General features: G+C 34.7%; 3 protein-coding genes and 1 long non-coding RNA gene across 4 annotated transcripts in view; all 4 read left to right on the forward strand.

Annotated features, from left to right (window-relative positions):
* Nucleotides 1-5,553, forward strand: part of LOC104825736 (serine/threonine-protein kinase prpf4B-like) — a 7,090-nt gene extending 1,537 nt beyond the window's left edge. The window contains exons 3-16 of the mRNA XM_010558106.2: nucleotides 5-411; nucleotides 522-712; nucleotides 1,178-1,440; nucleotides 1,579-1,647; nucleotides 1,970-2,042; nucleotides 2,224-2,380; nucleotides 2,490-2,781; nucleotides 2,859-2,973; nucleotides 3,081-3,244; nucleotides 3,423-3,497; nucleotides 3,591-4,010; nucleotides 4,267-4,331; nucleotides 4,653-4,695; nucleotides 4,802-5,553. Coding sequence (XP_010556408.1) covers nucleotides 5-411; nucleotides 522-712; nucleotides 1,178-1,440; nucleotides 1,579-1,647; nucleotides 1,970-2,042; nucleotides 2,224-2,380; nucleotides 2,490-2,781; nucleotides 2,859-2,973; nucleotides 3,081-3,244; nucleotides 3,423-3,497; nucleotides 3,591-3,779 — 1,995 coding nt within the window. The 3' untranslated portion in view covers nucleotides 3,780-4,010; nucleotides 4,267-4,331; nucleotides 4,653-4,695; nucleotides 4,802-5,553. The remainder of the gene's footprint in view (nucleotides 1-4; nucleotides 412-521; nucleotides 713-1,177; nucleotides 1,441-1,578; nucleotides 1,648-1,969; nucleotides 2,043-2,223; nucleotides 2,381-2,489; nucleotides 2,782-2,858; nucleotides 2,974-3,080; nucleotides 3,245-3,422; nucleotides 3,498-3,590; nucleotides 4,011-4,266; nucleotides 4,332-4,652; nucleotides 4,696-4,801) is intronic.
* A 3,711-nt stretch (nucleotides 5,554-9,264) lies between these two features.
* LOC104825705 lies at nucleotides 9,265-11,561 on the forward strand. The gene is made up of 5 exons (XM_010558074.2): nucleotides 9,265-9,705; nucleotides 10,131-10,224; nucleotides 10,317-10,354; nucleotides 10,492-10,627; nucleotides 11,068-11,561. Exons 1-5 carry the CDS (start codon nucleotides 9,385-9,387, stop codon nucleotides 11,487-11,489), a joined length of 1,011 nt encoding a protein of 336 aa, XP_010556376.1. The 5' UTR covers nucleotides 9,265-9,384; the 3' UTR covers nucleotides 11,490-11,561.
* Nucleotides 11,562-16,221: 4,660 nt separating this feature from the next.
* On the forward strand, nucleotides 16,222-16,977 carry LOC104825706. Its single transcript, XR_773662.1, has 2 exons — nucleotides 16,222-16,300; nucleotides 16,669-16,977. It is a non-coding gene; the product is annotated as an uncharacterized LOC104825706 (long non-coding RNA).
* Nucleotides 16,978-17,473: 496 nt separating this feature from the next.
* The window catches only part of LOC104825707 (BRO1 domain-containing protein BROX), a 2,948-nt gene continuing 2,772 nt past the window's right edge, over nucleotides 17,474-17,649 (forward strand). The window contains exon 1 of the mRNA XM_010558076.1: nucleotides 17,474-17,517. The gene's annotated coding sequence lies outside the window, so the exon portion shown is untranslated. The remainder of the gene's footprint in view (nucleotides 17,518-17,649) is intronic.

Here is a 17,649-nt window from a genome sequence, read left to right on the forward strand (position 1 = left end):
TCAGGAAAGAGAACGTGAGAAGAGAAGGGAGATAGATGCTGAATATGAAAGAAGAAAAGAGCGAGAGCGCAGCATGGATAGAGATAGGAGGCGGGAGAGGGAAATAGATCATATACGAGATAGAGATAGGGATAGAGACAATGAAAGAGATAAGCATAGGGGTAGAACCAGGTATAGTAGTCGAGAGAGGGAGAGACGAAGTGATAAAGATAGAGACAAAGGCAAGGAATTCCAGACTGAAAGGGAGAAGCATAGAAGTCTGGGTGATGGCTACGATGATTCAAAGCATAAGCAGTCTAGGTACTCAAGGCATAGTGCAGAAGATGACTTAGAAACAATAAGGTCGAATTCTGTGAAGGCCCACACTTCTAGGGGTGAGAAGTTAGAAGAAACTAGAGGCACTGGTGGAAGGTATTATTCAACTGAAAGCCTTCTATCGAGAATGTTTTGGTTGTGAAGTCTTTTTCCTTCTAGTATTATCATTTAACTTGGTTTGAGTATCTTATCTATATTACAAACAGGTCCAGATACGAGAATGAGCAAGATGATAATGAGGAAGGAGAAGGAGGTGCTTGGGAACTTCCAGATCAAGAAGAGGAAGAGCTTAATAGAATCAAGGAGGAGAGTAGGAAAAGAAGGCAAGCAATACTCGAGAAATATAAGAAGCAGACAGAGCAGAAAAGTAATTTTTCTGCACAGGATATGGGCAAAGGTAATCTCAATCTTTTGTACTGATCACTATTTAGGACAGCTTGGGCGTGAATTAAAATGGGTCCTTGCGGTTATGTAGGAGTCATGATCTTTTTGTTGTCACGTTCCTCCAAATGCTCCTTTTTATTAGTTTGTATTTGTAGTTGTTGCAATACATTCCTTGAGTTTTTCGCTTTTTCTTCTGGTGTATGTGTGTGTGTGTTACGCAAGCTTCTTAAGTGGTAATTGCCTCTGTTTGTGTCAATCACATATTGTGTATCAAAACCGTCAGTTAGTAGAACTTCGTAGCGAATAAAGTTCCTTTTGACTATGCATGCTAGGGACAAGGTTCATATCAATAGCATGGATCTTACATACAAAACTGCGTCTAGGTTTCATTAGATTTTGTAAATCTGATGGATTGCGTCCCCCCAAGACCCACCTTACTCCTCTTCCCTCTCATTGATACAAATATTTTCCTGATCAGATTCTGAGCTTGCTGGCACTGTTAATAAGCCCTCTAGTGTTGTGCTGAACTCTTTCCAAGAAAGTGATGCTCCAGAGCCCGTCGCTTCCGTAGATGTTGCGGCAGCTGATATTGGTCAAGCTGAAGATGTTACTGACATTGATATTGTTGGTGGTGATGTTGTTAAACAATCATTGGCAGCTGAGCGGTCACCTCCATCGCATTTTATACCGGAGTCCGAGAGGACACTAGCTCCTGCTGGGCTTGGGGAAGGTACCCCAAAGGTGCGTTAGCATAAGAAACCTTGACTGTTTCTTGACATGCCGGGTCATGTTTGGTTGTGAGTAATTTCTTGTTTTTGTGTTTATACTGCCTTTTTCTATTTAATGTTTCTGGGTGCTTATGTGATGATATATGTCCAGAGCGAAAGATCAGCTGACATTTTTCATGATGATATTTTTGGGGACTCTCCTGCTGGCAACCGGAAATTGGTATGTATTCTGTTTGATTTCTTGGCATCTTCTGACCCTGTTGTGGGTACAGATATTCTATCTTATAATCTGCAAATTGATATCTTTTGGCTCCCTACCGAGTTTTACTTTTACCATGATAGGGACCTTTTTTCTTTTGTTTCCTGTTCGCATTCAAGTTACTTGTGCTACTATGCTTACGAAAGTTCTAGTTGGACTGTCTTTAAATTCTCCATTCTCGAGTGCTCGTGGATAATCCTTGTCCCTTGGAAGTAAGATTTCTGTGTGTTTGCATACTAATATTCTTTTCCCCTTATTTTCTCATAATATTTTCATTCTTTAGGCCAAAGGTGATGGTCTTCCTATTGTAAGGAGTGGGCTTCATGATAACTGGGATGATGCAGAGGGTTATTACAGTAAGTATATGTGTGGGACCACCTAGACTCGTTTGTTTATATTTCAATCTCTATAAGAATAATTTGGCCTGTATCTCCATTCTACTCTTGCATTTGCCAAGTGTTTTTTCATTTTTCTAACTCCAAAAGCCCATGTTGTGGTTTCCAGCTTGGAAGTAACGTGTCTTGTTTCCATTTGTAGGCTATCAATTTGGTGAGCTACTTGATGGTAGATATGAAGTTATGGCTACTCATGGAAAAGGTGTTTTCTCTACTGTCGTCCGTGCAAAAGATTTGAAAGCCGGGCCAGGTGAACCTGAAGAAGTGGCTATAAAAATCATCCGCAATAACGAGACAATGTAGGTGGTGCATTCATCTGGCCTTGGCTAATTCTTCAAAATTCTCATAATGTATTTTTTATTTATTGTCTTTATGCTTTTGTGGGTCATGGACTCACATTTTGTCTAGGCATAAAGCTGGTCAGACTGAGGTCCAGATATTGAAGAAGCTAGTTGGGGCTGATCCAGAGAACAAGCGGCACTGTGTTCGTTTTCTTTCAAGCTTTAAGTACAGGAATCACCTTTGCTTAGTGTTCGAGTCTCTCCATTTGAATCTTCGTGAGGTTTTGAAGAAGTTTGGTCGCAACATTGGTCTTAAACTATCCGCTGTTAGAGTGTATGCCAAGCAATTATTCATTGCTCTTAAACATCTGAGGAATTGTGGGGTTCTCCACTGTGATATAAAACCTGACAACATGCTGGTAGGTTATATTTTTCTGTGATTTTTCTTCTGTTTGATGCACACCTTCTGACATCTAATTATTCCTTGATTGCGCAGGTGAATGAAGGAAAAAATGTGTTAAAGCTCTGTGACTTTGGTAATGCGATGTTTGCTGGCAAAAACGAAGTTACTCCATATCTCGTCAGCCGCTTTTACCGTGCTCCTGAAATTAGTAAGTGTTGCTCTTCTGGTTATTGACTGTTTGGATTATTGGTGAATATTTTTTTATTGATTGTTGCATATGTTATTGAAGCACGTCTGTCTTTTTTGTTGGTGCAGTTCTTGGACTTACCTATGATCACCCTCTAGATATTTGGTCCGTTGGTTGCTGTTTATATGAGCTTTACAGTGGCAAAGTTCTCTTCCCTGGTCCTACAAACAACGATATGTTACGCCTTCACATGGAACTGAAAGGTCCCTTCCCAAAAAAGATGCTTCGCAAGGTTAGCTATACAAATGAATGGCGTTTTAATATATTCATCTTGGATTCGATTCCTTTTCTAATGAAAGCCTTCTTACTGGTTATATTAGGCTTTTCTGATTGAAAGATGAAGATTAGGTTCTCGTCGCGTGAACACAAACTTTTCTGTTGGTTTGATGCCTGTATTCTTTTCTTAACAGGGAGCATTTACGGAGCAGCACTTTGATCAGGACTTGAACTTTCATGCTACAGAAGAGGACACTGTTACTGGGAAGGTACCGATTCATTCCTTGCTGTTTTCTGAATTTGTCAATTTTGAATTATTGTCAAATGGAGGGTGAGTGATCAATCGACCTTTTCTTTTTCAGACTATAAAGAGAATGATTGTAAACGTAAAACCAAAAGATATTGGTTCGATTATTAAAGGCTATGCTGGCGAGGATCCTAAGATGTTAGCTCAGTTTAAGGATCTCTTGGACAAAATCTTCATCCTTGATCCTGAGAGGAGACTGACAGTGTCACAGGCATTAGCTCACCCATTCATCACGGGCAAGTGAACCATGTTGCTGATTTTTTTTTAGTCGAGAAATGCTGTTGCCCTAGATATCTGTACATTACATCTTAATAATATTAATCGTAATCAAGACTCTAATCTTTGGATTGTCTCTATCTTCTCTCTGCTGCCTGAGAGCTTTGATTACAATGCCCACAATTGGGGGTGAAAGGGGATGATGTTTGGGAGGAGTTCTCATAACTGGCGATACTCAGTGGAATTTACTGGTTCTATTGTAAGACAACCTGCCCAAAGGCATTTTCTTTTCTTTTCATTTCTTTTTACTGCTGTAAACATCATCAATTATGGTCATTGTAGAAGTTTGTGTTTTCATCTGAATAAGGAGAGACATTCATGATTTCTGATCCAGCAGCTTTTTCAGTTTTTTGATATTTTATTATTTTCACCGGAAGCTTGAGTCTTTTATGTGGATTGAATTTGCTTAATTCTCTTTTTTACTCCTGGAGGACCTGATGCTGTTTTCCATTCAGGACATATGCCAAGACTTAGAGACAGTCCTAAAGTCTTTCAATGCTTTAAAGGCACGCGGGAGAAGGTACAATGGTTGTTTATTGGGAAGTTATGCAAAATGATTTGATGATCATTTTGCAGCTGTATCTGTCTGGATTAGGCTGTGGACAAAAATGTTACTGTGGTGTTAAAGTTAGTTTCCATTTCATTGTCCATGTTTTGCCTGTGTCCCCCCTTTTTTTTTAAAGTTTTCCAACAATTTCTGAAGTATAGTTCTTCTTCACCGGTTTCTTTTCCTCTGGTCGCTGTGGCTGCTATATTTCCACTTGTTTTATTTGTTACTTTCAAGTACTCTTGCATTTGATGAATTGCATTGCATCTGATATGTTGTATTGTCATTCCGGAGGTTTTGCTCGGAGGGGAAGCTGGCACCGGAAAAAAAAATACAGGTATAGCGATTCCTTAATGTCTGTGTGCCTTTTGACTATCACTGTAGTTTCCTTTTTCATCTCTCCTCCTGTTTCATTTTGCTGATTGAGACTTTACTTCTTTTAGGCTGCTTCATCCTATGGTTTTTGGAAGATTGGTAAGACTTTTAAGCTTTATGTCTTGCATGACCTTTTGTGCAGCTGCATCCTTTTTTTTCCTTAGGTAGATATGCTTCTTTCAATCTTTTGGGTAATTTCAATTGGAAAAGTAGAGAAGGTAGTAATAGGAGAGAGGAAGAGAGCTAGTGGTAGATCCAAGCTCACTTGGAAACAAGTTATTAGTAATGATTTGAAGCGATTATAAATATCGGGGAACTTAACCCAAAATCGGAATGAGTGGGAATGGAGAATCCATGTGGCTGACCCCAAATATAAGATTGGGATTAAGGTGATGTTGTTGTAGTAGTATGTATTTTCATGATACTGTGGAACACTTGCACAAGCCTGTGGCGAAATGCGTTGCTTCTGTAATTCTATGAAGTTAAGGGAGCTGCATACTTTCGTGATAAAAATAAAGCACGTCAGGGGCAGATATTTGGGCATTTATAGTGGTGGACGTCTGATATGGAATACTAGGGACCAGAATTTGGCTGCAGTGCTTGATCGGTAATGTGGAAAATGGCTTGGTCGGTAGTTTGAATGAATTTGTGCACAGGGTGTTAATTCCTGTTTTATCCATCATGCTTTTGCAACATGAAGGGTCCTGTCGTGTTGTCCTCGTGTGTTAAATTTAAGTTTTTAGGACACACTAGTAGATTTAGGTGTGAGTCATGGAGAAGCATGTTATAGATCTGCAAATGTGCAACTCGTTAGTATTCATTCATGTGATGTGGGGTAGATTTTTTGTTTTTTAAAAAAGTATGATGTTCGTGCGTTAATGTTTTTCCTTTTGTCCGTTTTTTTTTTAAAAATAAAATCTTATCGAGGTGATATAATCTTTTCTCAATTGTGTGAATGGTCACTGAAGGTGTTTGTGTGTGTATATTAATGGTTATGCATATACATGAACAAGACCATCCCCAGTGCCTTGTGGACTGAGCGTCAGCCTCATTCTTGCGAATTTAGATGTCTGAATTCAGTTCCTTGATGGGCGAGAAGAAACAATCGCCAATCGCCTCTTTCGCATTAAAAATTTCACGGCAAATAACAAACGGAAAGAATCAGCCAGAGGCAAGGAGCGGACATGGGTAAAGAAATATTGTGGGTTCCAGCTTGAAGGTCTAGTGTAATCCAAATGTACAAAAAAGTCAACCAATGGTTGACGTGGAATCCAACATTTTCAATCCATATTTTTTAGTAACCAATATTTTTTTACCTAAATTTTTTTCCCTCCAAAATTTTTCAACCCAAAATTTTTTTCCTCCAAAATTTTTCAATCTAAAATTTTTACCTATCAATAGTTTTCACCCCATATGTTTAGATATAAAATAAACATAAAACATTATATCATAATACAAAATTCTGTAAATTTATAATAAACAAACAAAAAATCATAACAAAAAGAAATAAGTACATGACATAAATAAATTCTTGATTTTACTTCTGAACACTTCCATTAACAAATATGGCAGCTGTCAGCTGCTCACGCATTTTGGTGACATTATCATCACATATAGTTGTTGTTCTTCTTAATCTTGTCCTTGTTCTTGTTCTTCTTCTGCTCACTCGTCTTCTACTTATTTTTCATCTATCAGACTTTTTCCCTTCTTCTTAGAAAACTTTCTCGAACGAATTTTCAAGTCATGAACTCGACGACGTCAATTCCTCCAAATAAAAAAGAAGTGCTTCTTCAAACGTTTTCAAACGTTTTTTTATTTATCATACTCTTAATTTTCTGAAAATAGATGTGACTTTATGTTATTATATTCAACCAAGTGACCATGACACCAACAGACTATGTGATCATGTCATCAAGACACCATGTGACCATGTGAACATGGTACCATGTGACCATGTGAATATGATACCATGAGACCATGCCAATATGGTACCACGTGACCATGCCAATATGGTACCATGTGACCATGTCAATATAGTACCATGTGACCATGTGAACATGATACCTTGTGACCATAAAACATGTGACCAAGTGACCATGCGTGAGCTAAATCATCCTATAAACTGTGATATTTTCACTTTGTGACTATACAATTATGTGACCTAAATCAATATATTATTGTTCACCCAAACATCGACCCATACATCCATAACTTTAAGTTTGAAATCTCAGAAATTTCAAAAAACAATACCCTAAGTTTCTATCCGTCAAATCTCAACCCCAATACTTCAATTCAACATTAAATATTGCCAAAATCCAACAAATCTCGCAAAAAAAAAGAAGTAACCTACCACATGTTCGTCTAACTCTGCAATTCGTATTCGGTTTTTGGTCTCGGTCGAAGATGCCGATGAAGTTGAATATTGGGTTGATGTCGAAGTCATTTTTTGTTGTCTTCTTCGATTCTTCTTCTTCTTTGAGTTTTGAGTCTTAAGAGAGTTAAAGAGAGGAAGATTCTGCAGAGAAATCAGATTTAAATCTATAAGACATCGACGATTTTGATAGAAAGACAGAAGAGATAGTGAGAATTAGGAGAGAGAAAGAAGATCGTGGGGTTGAGCTAGGAGAGAGAAGATAAAATAGTTTTTTTTTAATTCACATGTAATACTTTATCGGTAGGAGAGAGAATATAAAATAGTTTATTTTTTATATTTTAAATTCAGACAGCGTACTTTTTCGTTTTTATATATTTGTGTGAGGGTTAATATGTCTTTTTCAATATTCAATCATTTTATTTTTTAATTTGGATTTTTAAGGGTATGTTAAGAAGTCATTGAAGCAGTCAAATGATAGATTGGATATATCCCGTGTAATATATATATATATATATATATATATATATATAATATATATATAAAAATTGGGGTTGAGTCAGTGCTCCCAAAGGATGGGCGGAAACCTTTGATATGAGCTTTTTGGGCTCTTATTATGGGCCATTGACAGACTTAAATATTGGAACAGCATCAGTTGATTTCAGGCGCGTCAAAAAGCGCGTGAGCTCAATCGATGAACTCGAAAATTCTGTGCGCAGACAAAGCGCGTGGAATCATTTGTGCTAAATTATTTAAACTATGGAGAATCGCCGTAAAATATCTGTATTTTTCTCTAGTCTCAATTTAATACCTCTACTTTTTTAATTACTGAATAATATCTGTACAATTGGTTTTTCTCTAAATAAATCCTATACTTTTAAATTATTGGCCAAAAAATACCTACCGTCAAATAACAGTCACATAGACTCTACGTAGCGGCGAAATTCTCAACCTCTCTCTTAATCATCGCGCCATGTCATCGCCACGTCAGAAATTAAATAAAAAATAAATAATTAATAATTAATTAATAATAATAATTAAATAAATAAATAAAACTCATAAAATAAATAATAAATATATATATATATACACATACATATATATATATATATGCATATATACAGACGTATATAAATATATACATACACATATATACATATATACATACATATAAACACACATATATATACCATATATAAATATATATATATACATACACATAAATATATATATATATATATATATATAATAAAAATATATATATACATACACATATACACATACACATTATATACACATGTTTATATATGTTGGAGTTGGATATAGATATACATGTATATACATTTATATATTTATATGTATGTATATATATGTAGCATGTATATGTATATATATTATTTATATATGTATTGGTATATATATGTGTGTATGTATATATATATGTATTTATATATATATATGTATATGTATATGTTGTATATATATGTATGTATATATATGTGTATGTATGCATATGTATATATGTATATATATGTGTATGTATAATGTATATGTATATATATACGAATGTATATGTATATATATGTACGTTTATATATATATGTATTAATATATATATATATATGTATGTGTATTGATATGTATGTATATATATGTATATATGTATATGTATATATTTATATACGTATATATATACATATATGTATATATATATATGTATGTGTATATATATATATTTATTATTTATTTTATGATTTTTATTTATTTAATTAATTATTATTATTAAGTAATTTATTTTTTATTTATTTTTTATTTAATTTTTGATGTGGCGATGATATGGTGCGATGATTAGGAGAGAGGTTGGAAATTTCACCACCATATAGGATTTCCGTTTGTCTACGTGACGGTTATTTGATGGTATGTATTTTTTGACCAATAATTTAAAAATATATGATTTATTTGGAGAAAAACCAATTGTACAGATATTATTCAGTAATTAAAAAAGTACAAATATTAAATTGAGACCAAGAAAAAATATAGGTATTTTACGGCGATTCTCCCTTTAAAAACTATTATTCTACATTAAACAAAAAAGTAATTTAATGTAAGCCGAACCATGACAAACAGTAGAGAGATCGGTTCAATTTCTTTTTAAATTGGACCGGCTTAGGCCACGTGAAGCCGGAACCCTAAAAACTACGTCGTTTTACAAACCGTTCGTGGCAAAACTAGAGGACACGTAAGAATCACAGCGTCCAGCGAGTGGATAACGAAGGGACGATGATGATTTTGGTAACTTCGCCGGCGGCGAGATTTCACGGTCACCGCCCGCTCCTTCCGCCGCAAAGCTGCCGCCATTTTGGACGGAGCTTTGAAATCTCAGCCTTCGATCGGTGCAAACCATGGCCCATAGTAGATCGCTGCAATGTACGGACACAGGAGAGACTCGGTTACAGTGAGAAGTGCCTGGTTCGTCGGAGGCCGGAGACGGAGGAGGCGGTGGAGGGAGAAGATGATAGCCTACGGGGAGTTCTACGGTATCTTCTGTGGACCGTAGAAGCTGTGTATATACTTTGGCTCTTTCTTCTTCCTTATGCCCCTGTACGTGGTTTCTCCTTAATTTTTTTTATAGTTTTTTTCTGTACTGATTAGAGTCTTAATCACATCAATAGTTTGGTTTATGCACTTATGGGGTGTGTTTTTTACTCGTGGATTCAGAATCGAATTGGCTAATCTGATTGGGGGAAACCTAGATTTATCAAAACCATAGATTCCGGTTCTGTGTATATTCTTAAAACAAAATCGGATTTTAAGGGAATTTTCAAAGTTTGAAGATCCTCTGTTACTGAATTCTGTGAAAGATTTCAAAATTGATGAATCGTTCTCTGTGGTTGCATTTTGCTATTCTCCAGTATATACATACATACATACATACATACATATATGTATGTATGCACTTGTATATTGTATGGATTTACATGTGCACACTCGTTTTCACAACCATCTTTCTTCGTTGTTGGTAACAGGGAGATCCTGTTTGGGCAATTAGTTCGGAGACATTGAAATCTCTGGTGGGGCTTTCTTTGAATTTCTTCTTTGTATTGCCTCTTGGAAATTCGGGTATTGTTTTAATTCAATCTTCTTCTCTTTTTTTTTTATCAATAGATCATCGTTAATCCCACCATTGACGAGCTTTTTTTGTTGCAGAGCAGCTGGTGTCCATTTTCTTGAAGCTCCCATTCTCCATCCAGTAAGTATATTCACCACAGTTCAAACAGGCTTTTCCATGTTGTCTCTCGTGTAAGAGATTGTGAGATTTTATTTTATTTTTTTTAAAAAGTTTTTTTTTATGCTGAAAGATTCGATTTTTCTGTGGCGAAACATCAGATGTCTGAAGGGTTATTCAACTTCGTGGTGGCATGGACGCTGATGTTTGCGCCATTGATATACACAGACGGGAAGAGAGATCGATACAAAAGCTCTCTCGATATCTTGTGGGGCCTCATGATGTTCCTCACAAACAGTACGTAACTTCCCTCTGTACATACTCCATGAAACTTTTTACTTGGTTTTTTGAAGAAGAGCAGGGATGGGCGTTCTTACCGAGACCCGCGGGGTTTCGGGTATACTCCCACCACGGGTACTCGCCATGCCCGAGATCGGGAAACGCGTGCTATGTGGCAAGAAACTCGGACCGTGAGTTGGGGTTGGGGTTTTTCCGTACTATGACGGGTCATCTCTGGGGTAACCGAATATGAGCGAAATTACACTTATATCCCTGTTATTTCATCGTATTTACAATAACACTTGGTCTATTTCATGTAAAATTACCGATATACCCCTAAAACCAAAAAACCTCCGAGGCGGAGTCAGGATATCCAAAACTCGGAGTACCTACCTGTGCCCACCCTAATGGCATTTTCCCATCAAAGATCTAACCCGATATTCTTGGCGATGAAACAGCGTTTCTAATACCGTACATGGCCATCCGGCTAAATGACCCCGACCCAGATGACAAACCGAGCAAAAGATCTCGGCTGGGGGACCTCATGACGAATGGGGCAGCCATAGTCGGCCTGACAGGTGCTGCAGTGTGTATGATATCAGCGTTCTGGGGTCTGTACGGCCGGTCGGACGGAGGTTTCGGGGGTGTGACGGACAGATGGCAGTACCTGATTGGTTACTTGGGATCGGAGAGATTGGCGTATGCGTTCATATGGGATATCTGTCTCTACACAATCTTTCAGCCATGGCTGATTGGGGATAACCTGAGAAACGTGAAGAAGAAGAACAAGAAGGAGTTGGTTAAGTATCTTAGATTTGTTCCTGTCGTGGGATTGGTTGCTTATCTCTTGTTTCTCAGCGTCGATGATGAAACACTGTAAAACCGTTGTGTATTATTCGCACGTGTCTTTAATATATGTAAAACTGAATTAATGCAGACTACGTTTCGTCAATCTCCTCAAAGGACAGTGTAAAATATTTATATTATATTCAAAGGTTATAATAGGACAGAAAAAAAAATGGAACATTAAACCACGTAAAATGTTAGAGAAAATCACATGTAAATTATATATATATATATATGAATTCCTAAAAAGTTCAGAGTAAAATTAAAATATATGAACTAAAATAATTATATATCAGTACAGGAAAACGCTTTTATAAAAGTTTTTTTGCTTTCCATTTTTTTCTTTTCAAATAGATTTATCTTCTTTTTTTTTTTAATCCCGAGAAAAAAATAGATGATGGGAGATATAGATAGATGGAAGAACAGGTAAGCCTTAATAATCTTTCTGACTCAAAAAAGGTGTTTGCATATTAAGAGAATCCTTTTTGTAGTCAATTGTTGTATAATGCCATGTCATATGATTTGAACTGATAAATGAAAGAATAGTACTTCGTATTACAAGATTGGTGCAACCGATAAAGAAGAAAATAAAACTCTTTTTCAACTCGGGTTTGAATCTTCGTTTGGAGAGAGATATTCACGTAACTTTGTTTGCCCCTACGTCCGTTTACATTTATACTCGGCAGCAGGGGCGGACCTATTCATTTTGCAATGGAGTCACAAGCCACATTGCATTGTTTTTTTTTAAAAAAAAAATCTTTATAAAATTTATAAATATTTTTAAAAAATGATTAAACGACCCATTATAAAATTAAATTTGTCACTATAAAATTTATTGTTGCCCCTAATTACAAATTTTTCTGGGTCACAGTCCTTTTTGTTGCCAGCCACCGAGAATTTTGTGGAATAGTACGACTTGCAATTCTGTGAGTCCATTTCCCTTGTTGGCCAGTCAGTTCGTGATTTTTTTTTTTTATTACTACAAGCCCTATTAATATTATCCACTGTTGTCCGACCACGGACAGTAGTGACAACAGTGTCCATTGTTGTTAGACCACGGACGTTAGGGTTTTTTTTTTCTTCCATGCAGGAGCTGATGATCTTTTTCGTTTTGCGGAATGATCTTTTCTGGGTTTTTCCTTGATGATTATATGAAAGTATTTATACGCATAGAGCTTGCTTCTAAAATCTAAAGTTCCAAGTAAATTATTTAAATATAGTCGAATAAAAAAAATAGCAATATTATTTACCCAAAAAAAAGAAGAAAAAAAATCAGTTTCAGTGGCCTGTATATATTTGATAACCAGGATGGTTACCCAAACCTTCGCCCCGACTACATCCACTCCAGGTCCGTAACCAGTTTTTGTATATGGACCCTTTTGATCCAGAAATTACACCCCCTCCCCACCAATAGAATCGAATCCAAGATTATGAGAATAACTTTGTCACCTTTCGGTCATTGGATCACCAACTGTTGGGTGACCCGTATATATTTGCATATCTAAATCCAAATTCAATCCAAAGCATCGTCGGATATGGCAACTTAATAGATGAAACACGAGCAACATTTGAGAATCCACAAGGAAACAGAAACAGAGTATACTGGCGCTTGTAATTTCTGGTTATTTGGTTCAAGTCTTTTTATTGATGCGTTGGTTCAAAGTTTGGAACGTGAATCTGATGTCGGTTGCTGCAGTTTTATTACCGTTTTCTATGGATAAGCACTTAGGTTTTGTGTGCGCAAGTGATGTTGCTGTAAGATTTTTTGTTGCAGACTTTAATTTTTGTGAATTTGTGTAATGTGTAATAAATGGTGTTCACAGTAATAATACTAACAATAATTTTATTTGAATAAATTCATAAAATGAAGAAAAGGTTTTAATGGTGAGTGTATCCACCGTCCCACGTGAACTCTGCGCGAGGAGATAGTTGAAGGGATGTTGTCATATGCGCTTGAACGCACTGGTTTTGGTTTGTTTGATAACATGTAAGAATATATATATATATGTCTGAATAATAAAACAAAAACATATTTATGAATAATTGAAAATGATGTCTAAAATGCATATGCTTGAAGATTAATCATCCAAGACTGGATTTTTTTTGTCCAAAATATAAATTCCTCCATTTTGATTTAAAATGTTAACACTAGCTGATTTCTGTAATTTCAAATCATCGATCATGGTGAAAGTTTTTAAATTAAATGCGAATATCAAAAGTGGTTGTACAAATAGTAATGCATGTCCAACTCTTGTCGTTTTTCTTAATGGGGTTTGTATTTGTGTATTCTTCCTAGTTAGGTAGGACCAACCATTGGTAGCTACACGAGATAAGAGGGATGATCACGATGATGCTGTTCCTATGTTCTTGATGTTTTCACTAATACATACGTACATGTGTATATATATATATATATATCATGAGGGTGAACATTTCGGTATTCGGTTCGAATCGGAAATGGTTCGGTTCTTTCGTTTTTATAAAAAATAGATATCAATCGATTATTATATTATATTTGGTTGGATTCGATTCCAATTTCGATTCAGTTCGTTTTTAAAAAAAAAAAATTAGATCTTTAAAAAAAAATCAAGTTTTCAGATTTTTTAGAAATTCTGTTCGATTCCAAAAAAAATTGTTTTTTCTAAATTTAATATCTTTGAAAATTTTAAATAGTTCAGAAATTCTATACTTTTTGGTCGGTATAGGTCGATTTTTAGAACCGAACCGCAACATTCACGGCGGAACCGTATGTTAGCGTGTAACGTGGTGTAATGGAACATGGTGCAAAATTTATGACCCCTTATTTAAAATAATTAATTTTTTTAATAATATACAAGTATTAAAATTATTTCTTAATAATGAAATAATCAGTTTTAATATGAGTAATTCACCTTTATCAAATAAATTCAAATAGTTTATAACCATTACCAATAAATAACAATAAGAATATTTATGAAATATTAAAAATCTTTAACAATAAAAAATCAGTTATTTTTTATGAGTAGCAAGATGCACTATAAAAACACAAGAAGTGAGGCATTTAACTCATTTATATATTTAATTAAGCATATTTCTATACGTTTTTTTCAAAATAATATAATATTTGATTTTTTATTTTTTTTAATTAATTTTATTATAGAAATTAATTGATCAAAATTTTGTAGAGGCCCACCAAAATTTGTGGGACCGACCTGATATTGACACACATACATATACAAGGTTGCAAGAGGAGAACGACACGAAGAAACACGTGGACGCACGTGGTCATGCATGAGGAGACTAGCTAGCATTTTGTCACCGTACTTATTAGGGGTGGTCGTTTCGGTAAACGGTTCGGGTTCAGGACGGAATGAATCAGTTCGGTTCTTTCGGTTTTATAAAAATAGGTATCAATCGAGTTTTTTATTGTATTCGGTTCGGTTCGGTTTCGGGTTTTATTAAAAAATGATAGATTTCCTTTAAAAATATTCGGTTTTTCGGGATTTTTTAAATTCGGTTCGGTTCCGAAAAAACTCGATTATCTGAAAATGGTACCGTTCGAGAAATAACAGCGGTTTCGGATCGAAAAAATTACTGTTTTAACGGTTCGGTTCGGTCCGGTTTCGAAGAACCGAACCGAAATGTCCAGCCCTACCGGTGAGGCCGCTATTCATAAATAATGCTTCACAAGCAGCGCATATAATATATATATGACAAAAATAAAACACAAATTCCTTCGCAAGAACCCAACGAATGGTTAAAAAAAAAATCTTCAATGGCGTTGGTGAATAATATATTGCGATTCACAACCATATAATATACTCACCCTAACAAAATTGTAATCGACAAGAAGAACCATGTTGGGTGTTGAGACACACCTCAACCACCGACATAAAAATAAGAATAAATAAATAAATTTTATTTGAATCCTAGCCACTCAAATTATTTTACTACATAATAAAGTTTGCTACACGTACGCATATACATACATATACACATGTATATATATGCCATGTGATATCGTCTATATAAGTAGGTCCTCGAGATCACTTTGTTTCCATAATTCCTTCGAGTTTCTTTTTCTCTAAAAAAAAACTATGTATACGATTAGTGGCGGATCCAGAAATTTTTTTCAACGGGGGCAACAAATATAAATATGATATAAAATATAAAAAACTAATAAAAATATATTATCAGAAAAATATTTTTCATTATATAGCTAAATTCTCCGATCTTTCATTTTTTTAAATCTATTCCTAACAACTTCATTTATAATTATCTCAAACATATTTTTTTCGATAAAACAAATTAGAAAATCACTCAAAGGCTGATCACCAATCCGATTACGCAAAGTTATTTTAACATGACTAAAAACTGTCATATAAATGAGCAATTTTGAATTTATTCCGTTAAATAGATCATTAAATTTTGGACACTGTAAATTTTTTTGAGAAATTTCTCAATAGATTTCTCTGTTAAATCAATTATGAGATTTGTATAAAAACAAATTTATTAATATGATAGATATTTAGAAATAAATGAATAAAAGATAAAAAAAATATTTAAAATAAAATCCAGAATACTTATATATTTTTGTTGGTTTTAGTTTTTTGGATTTTAGAAAAAAAAATTGAAAAAAAAAAGATTTAGGGTTAAAAAAATGAGGGGGCACCATTTCATTTTTAATGGGGGCATTGTTATAATTTAATTAAAACTATAAGTAATATTTCTTTTTTTTAAAATGTGAATGGGGGCATGTGCCCCCACTTATGTGCAAGTAGATCCGCCCATGTATACGATGCATATTCGGAGAAGAAGAGAAAGAAAAAGGAAACGTTGGAAGAAGAAATCTACCGTACTAGTTCGGTAATTTAATTTTATAGCCATGTTAGTCATTTCTATGTATTTACTCAGAATGATATATATATATATATATATATATATTCAAAGTTAAAAACCTTATTATACCAAAGACACGGATCTAAAGAATACAATTTTCCCAATCATTACATGTGCATGGTTACAAAGTTTGTTAAGTAGTGCCTATAAAATTTTGTAATGGCAGAGGAAGATATGGAAACCCTAGAAAGAGTAAGATATGAAAATCAATCGTAAGCAATGCATACATACATGCAAAAGTTTACGATCTTAACAATAAAATAATATATATATATATATATATATATATATATATAGTTTACATCTAATATTCTTCTTTATAATTTGTTTTACAGGTTGGTGAGACCAAAAACATTTGTGGAATACTCATTTGAGCAAGGATAGTAACACGAGATGAGGGTATCGAAGGAAGAGGATCATAAACACGGATAAGGCCTCGACCTCGATCCTTCATTTCTAATTGTAACATCAACCGCGCGCATTCCGGAAAACGTTACAATTTTTTCTAGTTTTTTTTTATTTCTCATTGTAGTTATCTATTGATTTTTCAGTTTCAATATATTGTGATTTCACAATAAGAGGATTTCCAATTTGTAAAACTAGTTTCAAGGAATTATATATTTGCATACAATGTTGATCGATTATCTTTATTGTAATTATATGAACAATTGGGTTTAGTTGCACTTAATTTTTGGATGGTGATTGTGAGATTCTTTTTACATGAATATATATATATATATATATATATATATATATATATGGTATTATTGCTTATTAAAATGTTGATGAACTTGATTCTATATATGGACAAGCCGAATAGTGGAATGAAATCGACTTTTCCTCCATCAGTTGTCGGTCCAATGATTGAATAAATACTCTTGTGCAGTATCTCAAATTATCAATTAAAGAACCGTCAATAATTAGCAAATGGCAACCACCTTTCCATTTTGTCGTATGCTTCGCTTATTGGGCTCGTTTGATTCAAAAGCCCATATTTAAATAAAATCCATATTGGGCTGTTTCCTTTCAAGCCCATGGGCCTATTGATGCTATGAATCATTGAATTGAACCTTCGTCTTCTTTGACTTCTTCATCGATTTTTTTTTTTTTGGGTTAAATTAAATTTTATTCAGCAAAACCTTGTCTAAGAAGAAACACGAAAGGATGAAATTTGCGAGAAAATGGTAAGCAGATTCCTCAACACCAGCACTCTCGCGTTGCTCTCTTTGATTCCTGTATAAAAAAACCCTACTCCATTTCTATTGTCCACTGATTGATTCACAATCGGATTCGGAAACCCTCCCCCCCCCCCCCCC

The sequence above is a fragment of the Tarenaya hassleriana genome, unplaced genomic scaffold (genome assembly GCF_000463585.1).
Source record: "Tarenaya hassleriana unplaced genomic scaffold, ASM46358v1 Cleome48, whole genome shotgun sequence".
NCBI lineage: Eukaryota > Viridiplantae > Streptophyta > Magnoliopsida > Brassicales > Cleomaceae > Tarenaya > Tarenaya hassleriana.

Bases quoted from the DNA above. Each gene is read 5' to 3' on its own strand.
- LOC104825705 (XM_010558074.2), top strand. From the start codon at position 9,385: ATGATGATTTTGGTAACTTCGCCGGCGGCGAGATTTCACGGTCACCGC. The intron at 9,706-10,130 runs GTACGTGGTTTC...TGTTGGTAACAG, and splicing joins TTCTTCTTCCTTATGCCCCT to GGAGATCCTGTTTGGGCAAT. The intron at 10,225-10,316 runs GTATTGTTTTAA...GTTGCAGAGCAG, and splicing joins ATTGCCTCTTGGAAATTCGG to CTGGTGTCCATTTTCTTGAA.